Source organism: Hirundo rustica, chromosome 8 (genome assembly GCF_015227805.2).
Source record: "Hirundo rustica isolate bHirRus1 chromosome 8, bHirRus1.pri.v3, whole genome shotgun sequence".
Lineage (NCBI taxonomy): Eukaryota > Metazoa > Chordata > Aves > Passeriformes > Hirundinidae > Hirundo > Hirundo rustica.
Window position 1 is genome coordinate 29580347 of NC_053457.1, and position 24280 is coordinate 29604626.

The 24280-nt window shown below is 36.4% G+C and overlaps 1 protein-coding gene across 1 annotated transcript in view; it reads right to left on the reverse strand.

Moving 5' to 3' along the window:
• PDZD8 (PDZ domain containing 8) overlaps positions 1-24280 on the reverse strand; it is a 51984-nt gene that overhangs the window by 10649 nt on the left and 17055 nt on the right. The window contains exon 3 of the mRNA XM_040070851.2: positions 20867-20969. Coding sequence (XP_039926785.1) covers positions 20867-20969 — 103 coding nt within the window. The remainder of the gene's footprint in view (positions 1-20866; positions 20970-24280) is intronic.

The window sequence follows — 24280 nt, forward strand, 5'->3', positions numbered from 1 at the left end:
GTACCGAACTCCACAGTGATTAATCAGAAGTTTATAGCTTGCTAGTATCATTTAAATGGCCAAATATTTGCAAAAGTGTCAAAACACAATGCAGTTTTAATCTTTAAATGCTTCATGAAATTATCAGTCTGAACTAATCTACAAATACAATGGGATGATAAATAAACATCCCTTTTACAGGCAACAGACAAATGCGATGCCATCTCCTTCACACTTTATTCCAAAATTGTATATATGAAATTAGATTATTATGTGATTCAGAGGTAAGAATGCCACCAGTAATACTGTAGCCTCAGAAGCAGAATCTAAGTTAACATTAGATACAGCACTTCCATTCAAAATTTCTAAGACAAGACAATAATAAATAATATCTTAATAAACACTGAGATTACAACACCTAGGAAAATGTGTAGACAATTTCTTACCAGCAGTGCAACATCATTCAGCTAAACTTTAAAAACTCCTAGGTGCATACAAAAATAGAAAATCACAAAATTAAGTTATAGCAGGACAATTAGAGCATAAAAGTTCTGTGTTTAAATCAAACTGCTTATTTTCAGGAATTGAAAAGGAACTAGTTGTTTTTGCAAGCTTAATTTTACACTGTAAAATATTTTTTAATATTCTAAATTTCCTTAACTATTTTTAAGTGTTAACATCATAAATATTTACTAGAATTTAGTAAGCATGTCACATTCTTTTGAATAAATGCTAAGAATAACTTGATCACCCAAACACAATTAAGAATCTCGTTTTACTTACTTTACATCAACTGGAAGAATACTGTGTTTCCAAATTGTTCATGTTTACCATCAGAGGTATGTAACACACCCTGTGTAGCAGAAACTGAACCCATGTCAGCGCTGTATGACAGATAATTTTTTTTTTTTTTTGGCCAAACCATCGGAGTTGCCAAAGGAGCTCTCAGGTATTCTTGCAAGGTATAGTCTAATGAGTTTTGAGGAAAAAGAAGCGAAAATATCTGAGAATATGTCTGTAAAGTATTATATTCTCAAGGACAACCCTGCATGCTGAGAGGAAAGGAAGGAATATTTCATGTCAACCCCCCCCCCCCAAAACATTAAAGTCCAAAATTGGGAAGCAGCTCCTTCTCTTCAGAAGACTCAGTTATTTGTATTATTGAAAAAAGGTTTTTGGCAAACATCCTTAAAACATTGACTTTATTGCTTTTTTCAACCCTATTACTGAATACAGTTATTATATATGACCTGCACAACAAAGAGACTGTGAGATTATTTACAGCGGAGAGGAGGCCGTGAAAGGAAATAAAATAATTTTCTTTTAATGTTCTGGGAAGATTTCAATCTATGTTTTAGGAAAGGAGTAGATGCTTCTCTTCTCCTTGTGACACAGCCCTGAAGGCTAAAAAGAGAGCTTGTGCTAGTGTAGCACAAGTCTTTTCCAAACCTCTTCTCCAGCCGCCCTGTCCATGGGGCAGGACAAGCCCAGAGGTGCTCTGATGTAAACCTTGACTAAGGAATCCATGATGACAGAAACACTTTCACTTCCCAGGCATAGAGAAAACTCCCAGTTACAGAAAGAGAAACACTTGCTGAGCATTCAAGAGCTAACCCTGTTCTTGGGATGCTTAAATAGCTCAGTAATCAATAAAGTATGCCCTAATTATCAGTTATATACTGTATTCACTGTTATGTCTTACACATGGCACAGGTGTAATGCTGCAGATTTGGGGATGTGCCTCCATCTCCAGATTTATCCTGAGTATTTCCTTTAGCAGGTTCAGAAATGTTGAAATGCTGACAGAAGGTTTAAATAAAATAAAAAGCTATAAATATTTATAGAGTAACTAGATTATACAGTACGACAAACAATGAAAAGGAAGGAAATAATCTCTGCAATCAAATTAAATTTGCACAGAAAATTGACTTATTTTCCTCCCCGCTAGAAATAGGCATTAATTACAAATCACTCATTAGAAAAAGACTGATGGTAATGTAATGTATAAAATTATACATTGCCTACTTAAAATATCAGTACACATTACAGGTAGAAGGAATACGCCATTCTAAGAAACCAACATATACTAGAAAACACATTTACAACCCTGGAAATTAATTTACTGAATTGTGAAATTATTTTTGTTCAAATAATTATAAATAATAATATTATTCAAATAATAATATTCCAATAATAATAAAAGACTGCTTGAATAAAAATCTGATTTAATTTTTTCCATAATTGGAACTAAATCTAAAATTGCTACTGTTCCACAATTTGTATCAAGACTTCTATGACGATAACTAACATACTCTTCCTTGCTATGTGATCCTTCCTCCATATCAAAGATATACACGTTTTCATCCAAGTGGAAGTTTTAATGTATTTTTCTACTATTCTCAGATTTACATTGATTCAGTTAATGTCAACAAACATTTTGATTTTTCCCCCCATTTTTTTAATATTTTGACAAAACATATCAGACCAATATGTTGAATGAATATGTATTTCTTTCAGATATACAGAATGGTAGGTGAATAGGGGTATGTGTGTGTGTGTGATTTCTTTTTTTCCAAAAGAACTGCATTTATAAATGTATTTAAACATTTAAATATATACATACACGTATATATTTAGAACTAGACTAGAACTTCTAATAAGAAAACAAAAGAAAACAAAAGAAAACTATCTGCTGCTTAAAAAAAAAAGAAAAAATCCTGTTGAACAGCAATCCAAATTATTGTTTTTGCACCATTCATTTTGCACTCAGAACTGAGCAATGGCCGAAAAGGTATTCTTATGCTCATTTTGCCTGAAAGAAGAAATTTGATGATACTACTAATAACTTAACAAGCACAACCAAAACAAGTTCGGAAGAGCTACTAAAATGGACTTTTACTGTAAGGAGATAACACCAGTAAAAATAAAATTTCAACCAATTTCTCTCTCTGTTCTCAGCAACTTATTTCATAGTTCAAGCTTTCTTACTTCTACACAACATCCACTGTAGTGTTTGTAGTGGGTTTCTGGACCAGGCTGAGCCTTCAAATTTTAGACCGTTTTAAGGAATTGTTTTTTGCTTAACCTGGTGTTCTGCTTTCCTCCACTGCAGCTCTTACTCTGTGCTGAAACCCCGCATGTCAGGAGGGCTTTTCTGTACTCACAGCTGTCCTGAGCAGACCTCCACTTGCTTAAACCCCTAGGAAAAGTCAACTTTTCACACTGCTCACCTTTCTAGCCAAAACCTCAGAACACACTCTGTCCTGAAAACAATTTTCATCAGTAAAACGATGGTATCAGCCAAGACTCAAAACCATCCTGAGACTAACTATTCACACAATTCTTCTAGTACAAATATCAGAAAACATCTAGTGCAATATCAGAAAATAAGTTCCTCAGCTTCTTTCCTTTGATTCAACACTGTTCATTTTGCAATTTCTGCATTTTTGATGTATATTTGCACTCCACACCCTATCAGCTGGAGCAGCTTTATAGGGCTGCCTACACCTTGGTGTCCCATTGAGTGTCACTGAATGAATAGCCACCAGCTGTTTTGCGGAATATCAGGAAAACCAGATTTTTGATGACTATGAAACAGTTAAAAAAGGGAAGTGGGATGTTCTATCTTTTGCTGTTATAATCTTTGCAGCCTTGTAGAACTGTGGTCTGTGCATGGGGAGATACAACGATCTCAGATGAAAATTGCATTTTTCTCGTTCGGTTTCTTTTAGGATGAAGTGTATTAATGGAAAAAGGTTTTGATATTTTCTTACTAGTCATCTTAAATAGCAAGCCAATGGGACTCATTTTCTGTTCTACACTATAACTTATAAAATCCAAAAAATAGAAGTTACAAAATATGACGATAATTCCATTCTGAAATGAGTTACATATTGGACCTAGATCATATTTAAAAGTAATTCATTAAGGCCACAATACTGCAAATGTTATGCACATGTCTAACTTCACCATCATGAGCTATTTGTCTGAAAATAAATGTGACAATTCATCGTAGGAAAATTAAACATCTGCATGTCTGCCTGATGAGCACTGAAAACATTTGACATCAGCAAAATCCAGAAGAGGCTTGTTACTGAACAGAATGAGGAGCTGTATCTTATTTTCCCAGATATTTCTGACTCATCGCAGGTACTCTTTGGCTAAGCTACCCCTAAAAAATTGCACCTTCCAACTGCATGGTGAAGCAGATTACACGACATGCAAAAAGCAAACTGTTTAGCAATTATCCTGAATTGCTGGGGCATTTTTACAGCAATTACAGGACTTGAATGGAGGAGTTAAGGACAAACAAAGCAGCAGAAAACCTGCATTTAACTTTGAAGTGTCAAAAGCAGGTAAAATATAGGCCTTCAGTTTTAGGTGGAGCTCTTCTTTGCAGAGCAATTTAGCACAAACACCAACATAGCTCCTCTTTAAGTGCCCTTACTCACTACATCCTTTTAGTCTTTATTAAACCCAACTTTGATGATTACCTTTGGCTCTTCCTTTTGGAAGAAATGGAAAAGATTTTTTTTTTTCCCCCTAATGTTATATCACCGTATAAGCCTTTGATAGGAAAAAGGCTTCCTCCAATATTGCTTAAGCATTACTTGGTCATCATATAAATATTTTGTGCAAAACTCAGGTAGTCTAATAAGAAATACTGACGTAAGGTTACTAAGTTCTTTAATAATACCATGTGTGACATCAAACCAATAAAAACTTTGCTTTGTTATGAATCACTGCATTGCAAATTACAGATAAAGGAGATTGCTGAGAACCTTGAGTTTATGCACTGTGAATACGTGAACGTGTGAGAGGTTTGCTCATTTACGAGATGGAAGCAAAAACACTGGTAAAAACATTCAAGTATATGCATTAAAAGTAAACCCTCTAAAACACTAATTACTTATATGTATTTTGGAAGTATCTAATCACTGGTAATAAAACAGCTACTATTAATCTTTCTGCAATAAACTCAAAATATTGGCCTATCGGGTAAAGTTCTTTATGGTGGAAATAACAGATACAGCGAAGAGTTTTCTCTACACAGAGAAACTGCTTGGCAATTTTGACTATCGGACCCAGCAGCATTAACTACCTGAATACTGACATGGATGTTGCCAGCAAAACGAAAATTATGGAAAGTTATTATCCACTGTGATTACAATAATATGCATCATAGATGCTAGTCTCCATGGAAATAAGATATGCAATATAATTTATATGCACTAAAAAGTAGTAACTCTTAGATTTCAATATTGGGCTTAAAAGTCACATTTTAAAGGGCTTGGAAGTTACTTTTCTGACAGAAAAGCTACACTCTCACAAACAAAATATTAAGACTGCAAGTAATACAAATCACACTCTTAGCAATAACACAGCCAAAGCAACAGGGACCTCACATGCATCTAGAACCTCCATAAACATACAATTTGAAATAACAGAGATCTTAAAAGAACAGTTCATTATTTCTGCACTGCAAAACCACACTGTTTTCTTGGCAACTGTTACATTTCTCATCAGCATTAATGGCTAGATGGCTATTAAAGCAAAGCCCAAGCCTGAATAATATCCTGTGTGACCCACTGAGTTGTTCAGAGTCCCACATTCCCACTGAACTAGCTAAGCCCAAAGGAACTAAAGCAGATGTAGTGAAATGATTCATGATCGTAACAGCTCTTCAGAGATTAAATAGAAGACACATCTGTATCAAAATGAAGTTCCTGTTGCATACAAGCACCAGCCCCACCCTTTGCCCGGTAAAGCCAGACCAACACTTCTCTGAAATTCTACGTTACCATGGCCAGAAGAAACATGGATTTATATTTAACTTATTCCAAATAATTGCTGCAAGAAGGCCAAGGTTTTGTATATAATAATCTTTCTGTACCTAGAAAGGCAGCCAAACCACACCGAGTTGTTTTCAATTAAATTCTGGACAAAACACTGCAGTACAAACACACAACTATACAACCAGTAAAGGTTTCCATGACCATACATCTATTTCTGGTTATTTTGTTGAACACTTCACATCAAATCAATTTATTTATGGTTATAGGGCACAAGTCGCTGGCAGGCAGTGAAACAGCAGCTCAATGTCACATCTAATTAGTAGCACCAAGACAACAGCACACCTAGAAATCAGATTTTCGTTCTGTTACCCTCGACCACCACTTGTAAAAATTGCCACAACTATTAAACCGAAAATGTCTTTACATCAACTCAAATACTGACAATTCACTTTGCAAAAGAAATCAATACCCACCTCTATCTCCTCTGCACTTGAAAAATAATCCAGATTATTTTTTAATACACATAAAGAGCAATTCCCAATAGATTAAAAGAATGATTTAGAAACAGAACGTTAGCTGTAAATTGGAATCCACATACCAGCCAGCTTTGCAACTGAGCTTCTAAAAACGCTTCATGAAAATCCAAACATCTCCACTTTTCATAGAAGGGATCTTTGTCTGCAGTGTTCTCCCACGCAAACAACGTGACCATAACTGCCTAATAAAAAGTAGGATTTCCTCTCCCCACAGTCAGCTATCTGAATGACAAGAAAACAATTTGTCTAACTATGTCTTCTCCAGAAACCAATTTTAGATCTCAAACCACTAACATTAAACCACGTAAAAGAGCTAAAAAGAAATATTCTTCCAGAAAGAGCTTACTGGGAGTAAACCCAAAAAAAGTTAGAGAAGCAGAACACTACCCACAGCGGAAGTAAAAGTTCATTCCTTTTGACCTTTTTTTTTCAGTACCTTCTGGCTCAGGGAAGTAATATATACCAGGTCCTCATCTCCCTTTTGTAAGGTAAGTGAAAGAATGAATAGGAAATTATGTCAAGCTTAAAAACTTCTCTTACTTCAGCACTCACTATAACTTCATACATTCTGGTTTTATGCTCTATTATTTTTAAATTAGCAACATATTTTATTGATAGTTGGTGAAATATATATGAAAACTACCCACGGGATTTCATAAAGCAACATCTTTCTACTTCCCTTTTCCCCTTCTCTCTTCTGTCACCAGAAACAGAGCTTGCTTGGGACTGTGACCAATTACCTCTTCCAAAGAATTCAGAACTCACTCATTAAATTGAAAATTGAACAAAGGATTAGCCAATACTGTACAAGGCTTGAGAAATAAATCTAACTTAAAAAAAAAAGTCATACTGAAGAAGGTAGGAATAATTCAGCTTACTTAATGATTTCAATGACCTTTATAATAAAAGAAAAAGAAAATTACATCCAAGAAGTTGATGAAAACTTGTGAAGTAATTTGAATACTTGGTTCAGACTACAGTACTGTACTTTTTTGATCATCAACATAAGGGCATAGGTGAAACAGCCCAAAAAAGGCATCGTTCATAAATGACACATTCAATACCAACTATTCAAAAGTCTGAGGTTTCTCTTTTTAAGTGCTACTTTCAAAAATATTTCTTTTGAAAACCCACAGGCTTAAGACATTAGGACTATATAGTAAAAAACAATGTGCAATGTGATGAATGATGAAATACCTCACAGTAAAAAGAAGAGTAAACCAAATAAAATTCCCAACAGCAAAGCTTCAGGATACAAAAATACAAATTTAATAATCAGCTTGCTCCCAACATTATACAGCCACTTTCCTCCCGCTAGAGTTCAGTATTCTTTATAACCTCTACGAAACACTAATAAAACCGACCAGAAAAATTATATTCAGTCAGGGTTTAGGGAGGAAAAAAATAAAGGGGTAAAAAGACCATGTATATAGAGATGAGAAAGGAAAGGAGATTGGAGATGGAAAAAAAAATCAGATCTGAACCAGAAAATTGCAGTTTGTAAATTCATGGCTGCACTACGATGGCAAAACACTTCTAATTTTCCCATTCCCATGACCTCTGATTAATAAAACTCAATTAATTCACATCAACTACCAAGCAACCAATGGATTTAACTTAAAATTGATAATTTTCAATTATTTGTGTTTAGTGTTACATTTCAGTAGAGACATCCATGCACATATTACAACATATTAAGAAAGAAATTGCCTTTTTTGCATGAAAAAGGAAAAAAAAAGACAACTTGGGAGCTAAGAAAGCAAAACTATCAATGCTTTATTTTTTTTTACTTAGGAGTTATACCAAAAGAAAATCATAATGAATAAACAGGTGTGCTCATCATGCACAGCTTGCCCTTCCTCATGAACTCCTGAAGTGTACAAAACCAGCTTACATACTTTCATACCATTTGATCAAGAGCATTGCAAAGTAATTAAATATCAGGTAAATCCACACTATTAAGTCAGACAAACATCAAAATTAACTGTAATTTAGATGTTTTCAGCAGAAGCATAATTGATTTTTTGCCATTTTCATACAGGGACACATTTCTGAGTTGAAACAGTATTTTGCACAGAAAGCAATCCAATGTTAAAAATGGCATGCAAGGATCGTAGTCTGAATATAATGATAACATCAACTAATGAGTTGCTAATAATTATTGAAAGAGCTATGGTTTTATTACAGAGAGTGAAGTGCCTGCTACCATAGAGATTATCAGCTTTTTTTGCAAGCCCTCCTCCATGACAGCTGCCAGAGCTGTGGTCACAGGGGCAAACCCAGCCCTGATGGGGACAAGTGGCAGCAGTGGCAAGGTCCAACCATCCCAAAGGTGAGTGGAGAGGGACGGGGTGGTCCCACAGCAGCCAGGCTGCCCTGCTCTGGGGGGACCTGACAGCCAACTCCCCCACAGGAACACTGAGCTTTTCACCTGAGCTTGCTGCAGCTCTCTGCAAAGCACCCGCCAGGTTTCATAACTCAACTTCTTATTTCCCTTTCCCGCTTCTCTCCTCCACCACCAGAAACCCAGCTTGCCTGGGACTGTGGCCAATTACCTTCCCCAAAGAATTCACAACTCACTCATTTAATTGAAAATTGAACAAAGAATTTGTCAATACCAAAAAATGCCTGAGAAATAAATACAACTTATAAAAACTCATACAAACAGCAAAGCTCTGAGGACACGGGGCAAAGGAGACCAATGAGGACTAGAGCCAAGCTAGACCAACCTCATGGTTTAAGTCTCTGCCTGGGTAAACAACTTTTTTTCAACTTTTTTTTTTACCAACATAAGTTCAAACTCTATTTTACAAATAGCTATACTTTCTTAAAAAGCATTATACAGGTACACAGACACTCAGAAGTATCAGAAAAGGACACATAGCTAAATTAATACAAAGATGAGATTTTTCCAATGAGCAATGAGACACTTTGAAATCGATATCAAAGTTATGCCTGCAGATTTCAGCAACACTCACTCAGTTGACATACCAACCTTAAAGCAATGTGGCTAAAATATGATTTTCTGAAATTCTTAAATAACAAAAAATTTCACTACTAATAATAAACAATTAAAAATAAATCTATACACTAGATAAGACCCCTAGCCAGAATTCACATTACAGAGTATTCAAGATAAATAGGAGCAATACCCAAAAAATGGAACTAAAGATATGCTGGGGAAGAGATGAAGTGATAGAAACTCAGAAAAGCTTGTCTGCATCTACAGTGCACTCCTGCACATTCTGCATATCAGCCACACTCTCTCTTACACAAGGCATTGCTTTAAAGTATTTCTGACCAACTGATAGTTACTGGCTGCTTGCTCATTCAGCACTCTCAACTGCTATTTCTTCTTTAATAAATGTAGAAACGCATGATACTTATAGATTGATTAAAAAGAAGACTGTACACTTCAAATTCATTACTTATTTGCAAACTTTTCACTTTTCAGTAATTAACCACTATTCTCCTATTCTGGGTTTATGCTGCTGCCTCAAGAGAAATTTCACTTAAAAAAAAATCAATCTGTTCCATTGACAGTAGAAATTTATACTCCTGCACTTTGCATTTGTCAATACATAATAATTGAAGCTTACCCAGTAATCTGTAGAACTGCTAGACACCAGTCACCAGGAAAGCACGCAGCAAGTAAAAAAGAATCTAGCTTTGACAAAGAATAGGAATCTCTTTCAGAAGCTGGTGGTAATGTTACTCGCCAGTAAAATGCAAAAATAAAAACCAAGAAAGAGTGCCAAGATTCAATTCTAAAGATTTATTTCTGATATAGACAGAAGAGAAGAGAGAGAAAAGAATTTGCTCGCACCTCTCCCATGCTACCACAGCTTTGCTGCAAAGGAGGCCCAGGATAAAATCTGTCAAGACCCACACAGCATTTTTCCCGACACTGTTCTTCCTGCAGCCACAGCAGCATTCCTTGAGTCTTTTCCATTGTAGATTTAAAATATGTACCTCAGCATTTGAAGAGTTATACATCAGGCTGAGGATTTGGCAAAATCAAAAAAGAACCTTTGCTACACTTAATTATTTTTGAATGTGCAGAAAAGTGTGTATTGTGTCCAGGACACATTTCCAGTGCCTTTTTAAGTTACTATTTCCATCTGCTAGAACAAATTCAGAAATAAAACTAATCTCTGCAGAAGTAATTTTTTTCTTCTTAGTGAGAATCAGATTCTTAATTTTCAGGTAAACCTTATTTATTTTCATTACGATTACTAAATATGAGGGAATATTGCTTTAACGACCTGTCATAAAATCCATTCTTCCTAGCAGTTATTTTTAAAGCTCAGGAATTAATTACAACTCTTGGTTACCTCAATCATATACAACCAAGAATTCTGGTTCCTCATCCACTTCTCATCAGTTGGCAAAAATCTGAATGCCTCTGCTCCCATCAGCAGCCAAGAGTTTGCTCCTAGTTATTACAAACACTTTTAGAATAGTTCCTATTTCAGATTCTCTTCCAATACCGAAAGCTTCAAGAACTCCAGTGGAAGCACAAACTTTTATCAATATTGGCAAAAAAACTTTTTTTAGAAAATTTATTCTTTTCTCAAATATTGTTTCGCAATGAGTAAAAATCAATCATAGATGTTCCCATGTTTTGGCTAAATACCCATTATAGCCAAAACGAAGATGTTTAACATTACTTTCTCTCTCCAGCAGGTCTGTACCTCAGATGTAATCTTGATGCAATTTAATTAAGAGTTTTTAGGCTAAAACTGTCTCCAGCCTGGACTGCCCGCTACACAAAGAAAGTTTATTCCATCTGAAGCCATCTCTACAGATATATTCTTCGGCTAGTCTGAAGACTAAATTAGTCTTTTTTCGAATTATTTTTATTTAACTAGTTGAAATCAGATAGCTCTGCTGCCCTCCCCTCCCTGTGTAACAGCATAGTCTGTCATGTGCTATTTAGCAAAAGTGAAAATACAATCTGAAGATAAAAGACTTTTTTATCAACGAGCACTGCCTGGCTGTGCTCAGGAAGAGTGTCTGAGCCAGCTTGGCACTGACCTGGCTGGGGCTGGGACCAGATTACTTCCAGAGGTCTAAATTACTGACTTGACTCAAACAGATACCTTGTCCAGATACTATTTTAATCTTGTTTTGGCCTATACATATCTGTATTTATAAAGAAATGCTTAGAAATCAAGCCAAATTTTCTGCTGAATGTTTCTGACAGTACAACCACATATTTCCTGGGAGTTTCTCAAACCTGTAAATAACATACATTAATTAATCAGGCACTTTAAAGATTCCACACTAGCCAAATATCCACAGCTACTCTACTCCCACGAGCTGACTTTGCTGGTAGTGGTTTTCTCCTGCTTCCCCTGCTGTCTGTTTATGCAGCAGACCTGGTGCAGGTATTTCTCACTGCACATGGGCTCCTGCACCAAGCTGACAGTGACTGTTTGCTTTTCCTTACTGCTGTGCACAGCCACAGCTTTTTAGTTCAGGTCAGCTGTGTGCTCTGGAGGCAGAACTCCCCTTGTCCCCACCTCTTGTGCTTTAATTCGCATTAGAAAGTGCTCGTGCGTGCTCCCGGAACACACCACGTGCATTTCCTGCAGAGGAAGCTGCACCAGTGTCAGCAGTGGGGCTCCTAATGCTAATCCTGAAGTGAGTATTCCAGGACAGAGCAGAAGCAGAGCCCAGCAAGACCTCCAGGACTGCGCTGTGGCAGCGCTGCCCTCAGCCCCGAGGCCGTAGTGGCCTAAGCACCCTACTGCCCACTTTGCATCCAAAATGCACATCTGTTTTCCAAACTGTCTTTCATTTATTTATATGTACATGTCCATAGAGAGAACTTGATCTACAGTCTTGAATCCAAAAATAGGGTAATAACTACCATGTGACTGAACAGCAGTTTGTGACTTAACCAAGTTACTTGTTGTACACTTAACTAGTCCAATGAAATCCTACTGTAAATGTGCATCTGCTTTAAACCAGTGGGAATCACTGGTTTGAAGCAGGGAGATTTACAGTGGAGATGAACCACATTTGTTTGCATCAGAAGTTCTGAACACTGTAATTCTATGCTCCCTTCACATATAGCTCACATTGTTATGTAAAGTGATTGTTTTCAGTTTACAAGCTTCTGTACAGACTATTCCTGATATATTCCCACAGATGCGTGATTTAACTACTGTGGAACCTAGAAACAGATCTCTGCAATTGCTCTCTAAACATCAGCTTTGTTATTTCTTGACTGCTGATGAACTTCAGGTAAGTTAATTCCTGTTTCTAAAGGGTCATTTATTGTATTTGCAAGTATCAACATTTTTTAATGCACAGTCAACTTGTTACCCATCAGACTTCCATATATATTTAACTGAAGTAGAACAATTGATGTTTTTCATTTTATATATATATAATTATTAAGTGCATGCACTTATATATATGCACAACTTATACATAAAAAGTGCATATGCATATTTAAAATATATATGCATTTAGATAGCTTTTATAATTAAAAAACCCCCAACAAACAAAACGCACAGAAATATTTCTACATATCTGTCTCAGGTTTCTAAGGAATTAGGTTTCTTTTCTTTCCTTCAGCCAAAGAAAATCTAAAGCTTTGATTAACATCAAATGGATCTGAGGGTGCACAGACATGATATTTGTTCCAAATTAAACATCTAAAAATGGAAAGGGATGACGAAGTATAGATCTGAATAGACTGACTTTTGGTTAAAGTATCCGTTGAAGACACTCATAGTTCATAAATTCTATTTATCTCACCCAAACTCTGACGGAGACAGCCTTTTACCAGACTGCATTAAGGGAAATGCTGCATTTTCTAATGATGATTTACTCCTGATCACTTCTGATCTGCATGTGGCCTTTGCAGAGCATCACTCTGCTCCCTCTAATCTTAATACACCAGGTGACCTTTTAGTCATTTCATTTATATGATGGGAATTGGCAATTCCAGGTTTGATCCCCAAGGCTTTTCCAGGACAATTGCTGTGCTGCCCATTCACATTATTCTCTTATTGCTCTTTGCTGCCCTTACAGAGCTCTGGGAGAATATGCACTGCATTTTCCTCGTGAAATGTTTGCTTATACTTTTTTTTTTTTTTTCCAGTTATGGAGACTATTTTTAAGATGCTTGGTCACCATTAAGAATCGCTTATCTCACACTGATAATTATCTTATCATTCACTTTTGCCTAAAAAGTGAGATTCCACTCCTGCTATTCAACAGACATAGAACAGCCACAGTAACTGGTAATGCAGTAACCAGTTATAAATATATATAATGAATATAATGAAAATTATAACAACAATCTAAATACACCACTGTTCTCATTCACTCTGTGTGGCCTCCATGTGTTGAGCTCCACCAGACCTAGAAGAGACTTGTAACACTGAGATATAAGCACCTAATTTCTGGTTCAGCTTGTGACTGAAGAGGGAGAACGAAAGAAAAAAGAGAAACAGTTGATTTGAGATAATGTTCAATTAAATAATTACATTCTAGGAAGGTAAGATGTGACATGTGTAACAACACTGCATTACCTTGAGTACAAGAATCTGAACTACTTAAAGCATTTGACTTCATAAAAATAGCTACAATACATTTGAGTGTTTTCAGAACAAGGAATTCTTCCCACAAAATTAAAGGCCTTCTTTGCAGTCACTCAGTACATTTCATGCCTGTATTTTGACACTTGAACCACAAAAATTAAGATGACTAGACATCAACTAACTATTTGTAGTGTTTGAAAATTCATTTCTATCCCATTGAAGGGCATCAGATACCTACGGTAAAGAATGGTAGTTTTACTAGTTAAATAATTAATATTATTTAATTAATTATTTTATAGTTATTAATTAAGGATTTTTTTAAATCTCCATTCCAAATGTCTTCCTGGTATGCAACCTGATGATGCTTTTGTTTAAGCTAATGTAATTGTTAATTTAGCCAGTATAAACAAAAAAATAGGAACCAGAATCAAGCAGATGAGATTTCCTGTATGGCATTCTCAGTTGTTATTAATGCACTCCAAAGTCTATGAACAGATGAGATGTTTAAACTCAGAAGCAAGCACAATATCAGATTCCTGAAGGGCAGAAGTTAAACATCAGCTGTTTTGTGACAACTACAAGCACTTACCTATCCTTTGACAGTCTTCAGGAATTCCAGTGTAATTTTCTCTTCCTTAACTGCAAGATGAACTTCCAGATGATGAACTGCTTGTGGCAGTAACGCTCAGACAAGTTCTCACTGAGCAACTTGCAGTCAGAAAAGAACAACTCTACAACTCTGTTGTGTCAAACCTACACACATCTCACACAGATTTTGGAAGATGATTTGTTTTAGGAGAGTTTGTGCACCAAGTGCCAATCTTCCTATTTCTTAGCAAGTGTTTTTACTCACAGCTATGGGCCCCCTTTTCACAACTTTTTTACCCACTCCTGGGTTTTCCCTCTGGAAAACATTTCTGTGAATGTTTCACATTCAAGCACAAATTTCACCTTTTCATTATTTTGGGAGACATAACTGTGCACCAATGGAAGGAAAACAGCTGTCAACCTGCCCAACCTGATGGGGTCCTGATTTGGTAGGGAAACATTGCAACATCACTAAAATCCATACAGATGAGTAAATTAGCTCCAATCCAGTTACTACCTCCTCAGTAAGAACAGATCCCAGTCTCTCAAACTGAAAAGAAAAAAAACTATGTTGGGAAAAAGCTAACTATTATAAGGTTATCAGAGAAAATACATTTTAAAAGTAAACCAGAGGGCTGAAGAGGAAAACAAACCACAAACCAATGAGAATAGAGCCAGCTTACTTTTCCAAAGGTGGCTGTAGACAGCTGTGCTTAAATAACTCCCTCCCCCCCTCCACGTCAGCCATGTGAGGCAGCCTCCAACCCAAGCTGCCAGTTCATCTGGCCATTCAACTTTGCAATAGGATGTAAAAAAATAATTTAAAAAGTCATTCCAGAAATACTGAATTACCCAGAAACCACTTTGTGTACTCTGGTCAATAAAACACTGTTATCTCTCTTACAATAAGCCATACTGTTTATACAAACAAAGTTAGCTTTCATGCATCAGCCATCTATTTATTTAGCAAGATCAGCTATCACTGTAAATCAATTTCTTTACAAATGAGCAAGACAGCTGCTGTAAAATCTACTTAAAACTCTTTACTGCATTCAGTATTTGTACGTGTTACAGAGCAGGCGACAAGAATAGGGGAATAAAAAAAGTTACCAGCACCACATCCTGGTGACAACTCTGAAACAGTCTACACTTTTACAAGCATTTCTAAGAAAAAGGTGTAATTTACTGTTTAATAGTTACATATCTTTAAATATAAAGCAGTACATTAAAAAGCTTACATCTGACAGTCAAACTGGGTATTATCAGGATGATACATAAAATAGCCAATGGAGATTTCAAGTGGAATTACATGGCTTCAAATCAAACTTATTTCACTATACAAGTCTCTGGTTCTAGAAGAACTCCTTCTAAATCCAAGGACCATGAATTAGCCTTGTTGGCAGCTCTCAAAGTAAGAGCTGGGGATGAGGAAGTGCAAGAACACAGAGAGCACTAAGCACTGCTCAGCACAGCTTTTTCTCACTCAAGTTATTTTATCCATTAATCTTTTCATCTACTATTTTAAATTTGGGACTCAGCGAGTCAGATTTGTTGCAAGCAGTCAATGTCTGCAGGCACTCCAGGGAAAATCACAATGTCAAACTTGGACATAGGAAGAAAAAGGTGCAGGGAAGGGAAGCCCCAGAAGTGGATGCAGCACATGCTACATTTAGTACTGTCTGCTGCCAAGTGGCAGAGTGTGGCAAGTCCCACTTCGTGCCTGCCCCAGCCAGGGTGTTCACACCCAGCAAGCAGCACAGGACAGCTCCTGATGAGCAGGTAAGAAGTACCAGGTCAGGCTGTGACTGGAATAATGCCATTGGGTTCTAAAGAACTGTCTGAAAATACACTGAAATGAACCCCTCTGTCGATGGAGTTTTGGTGGGGGTTTTTAAATGTTCATATTGAACAGTCTCTAAGCAGTAAAGAACTACTGTGCATTTTCACAGAAGGTTGTTCATTAAACCACTGTAAAGCTTTCTGAAGCACCAAGTCAAAAAGCTTAAATGTTTAGGATGAGACTGAAAAAAATCCTGATGGCCTTCAAGTTTATTTGAAAGACAGATTACAGAATATTATGTAAGGCACAAATCTCAGAACTATTCCCCATTGTATTTACAAATATTACCAAGTTTTACAAGATCATGAATTTTCATAAAAAGTGACATTTTCAAAAAGCTTTTCTTGCTTTAATCCTCCTTCTTTCTTTTGATAGGATTAAATGCTGAAATGGCAGGCTGTTAAATAAGCACAGTGAAATGCCAACTGTGAGGCATTTAACTCCATGTATTCACAAATTAACATTTCACAGTTGCTTTAAATTTTGACATTATAGTTTAGTACCTTCAGGCAACTCATTTCAGAAGGTGCTGGATTTGATTTACATTATTTTTCATTTTAGATTCATATATTATGGTACTGGAATGCCTTGAAGTTCCCCTTAATCCCTGATAAAGGAAATTTAGTTTTATGAAATGCTGAGATATATTGCTCTTTTTTCCATAGTGCAAGACTGAAAGATGGTGCTATAGGTCCTCCCCTTGAGTTACTCCAGCGCTGATCACAATGTTCAGAATGAACTGGAGAAAACATCAAGCAGTATTCATTAAAAATAATGGGGATGCTTATCTTAATTCTTTAATTCTTTCTATTATTAGATTACTTCAGGAGATATTTTTGTGCTTCTGAGACAACTGCTGCAAGAGTGAATCCTATGGGCTATGAGACGTAGCATTTTAGATGGAAATTTTCACTTTACAGAACATGAAATGCAGTTTCAGTATTGCTGAAGTTAATATTTATAGAAGGGATTTAAAAAATATGTAATGAAAAACCCTAGCAACAATAAAAAAGCCTCAATACTTACTGCTGGTAGAAATAAGAAACTGTGGAGAAATATGAACCTGTGGCTATTCTTACAGTACTACCTCAGACAACACAGTTTACACCAGAGTTTAAAGGTGTTTCCTCATATTTTTCATGGGTTATGTAACCCTTATTTCATTATCAATAATAGTTCTCTTGTGCTCCTGAATTTCTATAAAAAAGACTTTGAGAGAAAACTTGGAACAGATACATTTTCGGAGTGCAGTTGAGAACCTCTCCCCATTACTTCATATTCTTACAACCAGTAAAAAGCACAAACCATTTAAAGTTTACATATGTTTTCTGGGTATAAGACTATCAGAAGATACCAATCTCTTTGCAATAGTTTTTTACAACTTCTAGAAAACTACTTAATCTTTATCAGAAAAAGCAGTATGTAGATAAAAGAAACATGACTACAAAGATTTGCAGAGCAGTCCATAAGAAACAAGACTCTCACTTCAGTACAACTGCACTTTTGAGTCATTCTTCTCTGCAGAGGAGGATCTAGAGAAAAGCACCAGCATCTCTAGAGCAGACAATGCACAGGGCACTTACAAAGCTACCTCAGGTGTCTTCTACTCCAAGCTCATCTCCATGTCCATTCTCCTGCCAGTTCTAAAGAAAGCAAGCTGCATTTTCCTTTTATACATACAGAAACTTTGATTTTTGTTGAAAAATCGTGCTGTTCTTTTGCAACACTACACAGGAAGTGCTGGCACTGCTGAAGTCACTGCATATGTCTCACCAAGGGTAGAGGGGGCCCAGGGTTCACTCTGAACAGAGGTGCTCCAAGAGAAAATAGAACAATTCTTTTTGTTTGTAGAAATCAACCTGGTACTGCTGACTGGAAGTCCAGTGGACACGATCCACATTTATGACACAGCCTCTACTTCATATCTACAAGCATGTACTTCATTATATTTAGAGAAATCTCATTATTTAACCATAGAACACCTGTCTGGTAATCCAACACTGCTAATGCTAATTACTGCATCCTAGCCATAGATCATTTTTACATAGCAATGCACTGATTAACGTTAATTCCAGCAGCATGCACTACTAATTAAGGTATTTAAGGATGTTTACATGCTTCACATGGGAATGTGCCAAATCACTCTCTGAAGTCTTACTCGTGGCTTCTGATTTTACAAACGTAAGCCTGAGACACCTTTTTATTGTAACAGACACTTCAATAATGCTCCAGAGATATTCAATAACACAGCATCTTCTTTCAAAATCAATTGTGACACATCTACTAATGTTCCATAAATTCTGGGATCAGATTAAAGTCTTGCCAAAATTCATTACGAGGTATTAAACTTGTCTAATCTTTTATCCCTACTACTAACACAATAAAAAGAATGAAAATGTCAGGAAGTACAGAAAATTATGAGAATTTTCCTCAGGAACATTGTAGAACATAACCTGAATCAGGGGATGTATTGTCATGCCTTTGTGAGGCCTGTATAAATTAGACCCTGTTAAACCAGAATTCATCTTTTAATTTTTCACTTCAGCTTTGTCTGCTATTTCTCCTTCATAGTTTCACAGAAGTTAGAATTAATAACTTCCTCCTGAGTAAGAATTTATGTGAGCATTAAAATAAGGATTTAATATTAGAAAGATATTAAGTATTGCCATCAGCTGCCTCATGGTTAATATTGCATTAGGGCAAATAATTACAACTAAGGATAGAAGTAAACTTTTTGTTTGGAAAAATAACAATTTTTCATTATAACTTCGTATTTAACTACTTGGTTAATATTTCTGAAAACAACAAACTAAGTTCTAGTGCTAAATGTGTAAGCAACACTTCCTGTTTTGTTGAGGACCTTTGAAAATACTCTTACCACTCAGTCAGATGTCCTAACATTCTGTAAGTTAGCTTGCAAATTTAACTAGATTTCCTAAGGAAAAGAGATTTCCAGGATTTCACTAGATGTGTTGAATATAAATTGAGAACCAAAAAGTAGTTCTGCAAGTTGCTAATTTTCAGTTTCCGTATCATCCTGTAACGAGACTTTCAAAAGCAGGATCTTTAAACCAGGCCACCATTCCAGGGGCCTCAGGTTCAAGGTGGTTGGGCACAGTGAATTCTCCAGTGGCAGCTGAGCTCGAGACGCAGCAACCCAAACTAAGGAGCCTCTGCTGTCAGGCAGTGTTTGAACACAAAGGACTGCACCACGGATGCACGGAAAACCCTGTGTTCTCTGTGGGCCAGATTTCCAAAATCTTAGGACATTCTCTTAAACCTGCCATTTCATGTAAAAACCTGCCATTTCACTTTAGATAATGACAAAAGATGAGCTTTTGAGACTCTCTCCCTGAATACTTTTCCATAGTTTCTAAGGAAGCCATTCCACCCTCACTCGTTTACTCCTAGTGCCATCTGCTGTCACAAACACATCAGTGCCACAGCGTCTGCAGGGCGTTTTTTGTCTCCTCTTCTGCTGCTAAGAGTGCAAAAGAACGTGTTCTAACACAGCTACTCAACCTCTAATAGTAATCACATGCTAATATGTCTAGAGGAGTGTACTGGTAAATCAATGCACTGCCACCTTCACTGCCTGAGCCTCAGCCCTGCAGATCTGTGCATGTTTTCATACGTAGCTCTTGCTCAGCCATTCATCCTTTTTGGCAAAACATAACACACAGTAAACTGAAAACAAGTATCACAGCATTTGTTACAAGGATTTTAGACCCAATGCAAAGCGGAATTTAACGGTGCAAAACTGAATTAGATGCTGAAATTCTGGATTCTTGCTGCCCCGGTGGAAAAAAACGCTGGTCTCCAAACATAACTGCAGTCACATGTAATAAAGGCACAGGCTTAAGTTAGTGGCACTCAGCAGAGGGTAAAATGCAGGACAGGGATTTTTGTTCCAGTGATTTTTTTACATGAAACCAACTGTTAACATTAAGTCTTTTTAAAGCTTTGGGGGCTTTTCTTCAATAAGCACAGTACTTATTGCTCAGCACAAGCCCAATTCAATTCGATTACTAACACAATATCCCTCTAATGTAAAACTGAAAGGCTCTTTCATACATCACACCAATTCTTTGAAGAAACAGAAAAAGGTCATTCTCACCCTCACACACACAAAAAAAGGCAGGCAATCTGCAGGCTGCATGCTGCTAAACTCCTGTTATCAAGTGCAATAATTAGTAAAACACTACCTTACAATACTGGCCAGGCAAAGACAGGTGAACCTTACTCACTGCTTTCTAAACACTGCCCCACCCACACATAACAGGACTATAAAATGTGTACGTTCCACTATTTGTTTTAATGCAGCTGGACAGCTGACAGCATATCCAAACCAGGTACAGTTTCAGGCACAGCTGTGAGAACTGAATGCGATGTTATCCATACGTGGTAATTTGACAATGGACTAAAAAGTAAATAAGTGCTCTGCTATGTTTTGGGTTTGGTTTTTTCTGTTACATCACCCATTTGATCGCCTAAAGACACAATTTCTAGACAATATATCAAGAGCATAGGAAAAACTGCAATATGCAAAGATGACACCCTTTTATTTACCGTTTTGATAGAACTTCTTGATTTTTCTTCCCAAACATTACTGCTCAGCTCCATTGTGCAATGAACATTTGTTTCTCTGTCATAGGATCCAAACATCAGTAACCTGAAATAGAAAAGCCTATGATAAGAAATGTAATACCATTACAAATATCCCAGATATCACATTAAACTCCCTATTCTTCATCTATACACTCTTACCAATGTGTAGATGTAGAAGCCCAGAGAGAATGGATTGCACAGGCATAGCCTTGAATCAAAGAAAAGACACTGCCACCCTCTAGTGGAAGAACTCCAAAAATATAAAATATAACAGAATTGTTAGCTAAGGGTTTATTTGATTTGAGTTGACTTTTTTCACTACAGTGGTTGTTTGGTGTTTTTTTTTTGTTGTTGTTGGTTGGTTTTTAAAGTTTAAGAGAGTGCTACTGTAGATTAAGTCAGTTTACTACTACTTATATTTGTATTTCACTAAACTGGGATCCTCTTATCTATGATTTTTGTAACATTTCTAACAAAGAGTGGTTCTTCATGCATGATACCTTATTCCAGAAGGCTACAAAGCTTTTCAGACAGATATTAGTACTAGAAAAGAAAAGAAAAAAACAAAACAGACTATAAACTTGAGGGTATAGAACAGCAACCAAGTTGTTCACAGCTTTGTAGCTGTTCACAGTAGCTGGAAGCAGATAAATATTTTGGAACAAAAACTTCAAACAAACCTTACTCATTCAGAAGAGCTGTTAGATTTTCATTCCCCCCTAAACTTTCTACATACATTTGACAAGAACAGTTTCTAAGCTTTTATTCCAAGTATCTTATTTGTGATTGTGATGTGTTATACAACTCTTTAGATGATACAGACAAAAGCTGTCAGAAAAACGTCAATTTTCTCTGTTTATCTTGACATTGTTAAATAAAGTTTCTAGGTTAAATATTTATAATCAAAAAGTGACTCATCTTTCAGATGTGGAGATTTGTAGTAAACATACTTTGAAAATTAAGTAAAGCTGTTGAAGACAACTTTCACCAATAATCAGAACTGGTAAAATTAAGACAACCCAAAGGTAAAAACCTTTCTGACTGTGACAGCTTTCAAGCTTGCTTTTGCAAGTGTGTTTAGACACACTCTTAGGGAATTTTTCAGCAGTACTTATGGCCCCTCTAAAATATCAGCACAAGATGTGTTTTGCTGTACTGGATAGAAAGACAAGCACAGGAGATAGCTCAAAAAGGAACAGAATGATTTGTAGCCAGAACTGCAACGTAAGTCACAAGCAAAACTAAAAAATATTGAGATTTCACCTTACAGCAGGTTAACAGCACCTGCTAACCTGGTGTAAGGTGAACAAATACATCACAAGACAGCCAAACTACACATTTAAATTTTAAAGAGCTCTTCATGCTGCAGTTTGGAGCTCAATTACCAATTTCAGAAAGACAAAGGCAAAATTTTAACTTCAGCTACACTAAGAAAAATTTTGTTTGAACAGTATCTCCATTAATGTATAAATAAGGGTACTGTATCCTGGAAGACAGCTGCACATAAAGACTGACATTATTATATATGACTATATATTAGAGATATCTGCATCCTACAGATTGAAAAGTGCCCACTTTATGGCACAGTTTTGGAAGTGTATTCATGCCTAATAAAATTAGAGTTCCCTTTGTTACTTTCTTCACAGTGTTTGTTTTAAAAAAAGAAACAAACCCAAAATTTAACAATGTTGCTTTGTTTTACCCTTGTTTTTTAATATATAGATTTTAAGATAATGACAGCTAACAGCATTTTTGCAACAATTAAGTTCTTTGAGGGTATTGCACTTTTTGAAAACTTGAGGTTTTTTGGACAGGTCAGGTAAAGATTTGCAAGACATATTGCTTATTTCTTTAGACCAAAGTTCCCATCTTTTCATTAATTTATGAGCAAATTTAATTTTTCTTTCAACAGCATGACAGCAAAAATTGCTATGGTCAAGCCTGCAATTAGAAAAGAAGTGCGAAAAGTGCAAATATTTGGCCATGTGAAGCTATAATTTAATTGAACGAGCCATTTTTAACATAGAAAAAGCTTGCTAAACATTTTACCACTATAGTTTCACCACTGACGTCCAGATGTAAATGGGAGAAGCAGCAGAACTCTATTACCTGACTACAAAGAAGAATTCTACTTCCAAATTCTGTAAAGAAATCAAAGATTATCTACTGTACTGAGAAAATGTAAAAACTTCTGGGGCACTGAGAAAAACTGAAAACCAGAGAGAAATTAAAAGTGATCTTTCATACTGGAATGAGAATGAAAGAATGAAAAATGTTCAGGTCCCATGGCAGATGAAGTGCAAAAGCCCTGGATGTCAGCACACAGTGCTGCACTGGGAATTGGCCCAGCCAACCTTCACACCAGCTCATGGAGGAATGGTGGAAAAGGGAAATTTGATCACTTACTTCTGTAAATATTGTATGTTTCTTCTTTCACTACCCAAATTCATCATTTCTCTATCTCATCAATCTCTTCAGATGCAAAGCAAGAATATGTACTCACTGAGGGACTCTAGGGACAGTAGTTGTAGCTGTTTAATTCAAAAAACCAGAATGGAACAACTGGAAGATCTGAGGAATTACTGTGGGTCCAACAGTCAGACATCTCGGCTGAGAAGCGTCTATTGAGATAATTTCAAGTGTGTATTGAAAAATTCCAAGCTGCATGAAACACTTGGATTATGTCAGACCTGACAAATCAGCAACTGCATCCTCTCCCAGCCATCTGATAAGCATCTGTGACAGCTGAAAATACTGAGAGATCAAATGATGTCAGACTGAGCAATCTGAGTCTTCAATGCAAAGAAACTCAAGAGTTGATGCTGCACAGTGTTTCAGATTCAAGACACGATTTAAAAGATTACTTTCCAAACCACGAACAACTGCACACCGAGCAAGGTGGTCATTTTGGCCCTCAGGATAAAAACAAATGCTGCACTGGGCTGAAATTGGAGAATTGCTATGAAGAGAAATCAGAGTTCCCTTACTCAGTATATTCAAAGGGGAAATGCTCTTGGTGGGCAAGGAATGCAGAAAGTTATTTACTATCTTTGGATCATCCACAGAAGACATCACAAAGATAGGGAGACAGGTAAGCAGGAATTTTATCACAAAAAGATAACCACTGCTGCCACCACAGAACCCTTAGAAGCAGAAGAATACCTTCAGGAAATCCTGACCACATTAATACAGCACATACAGCTCAAATGGTTGTACGGTGCTGCAGAAAGAAAGTGCAAAGAGGAGTTGATATGGGAATACAAGCAGTGAAAAGAACAGGTGAAAAAAAAGTCTTTCTGCAAAGCAGTTTAGTTCATAAAGAGTATAACTTTACATGACTAGATCAAAGCCTTAGCACTACTTGGATAAGATCTA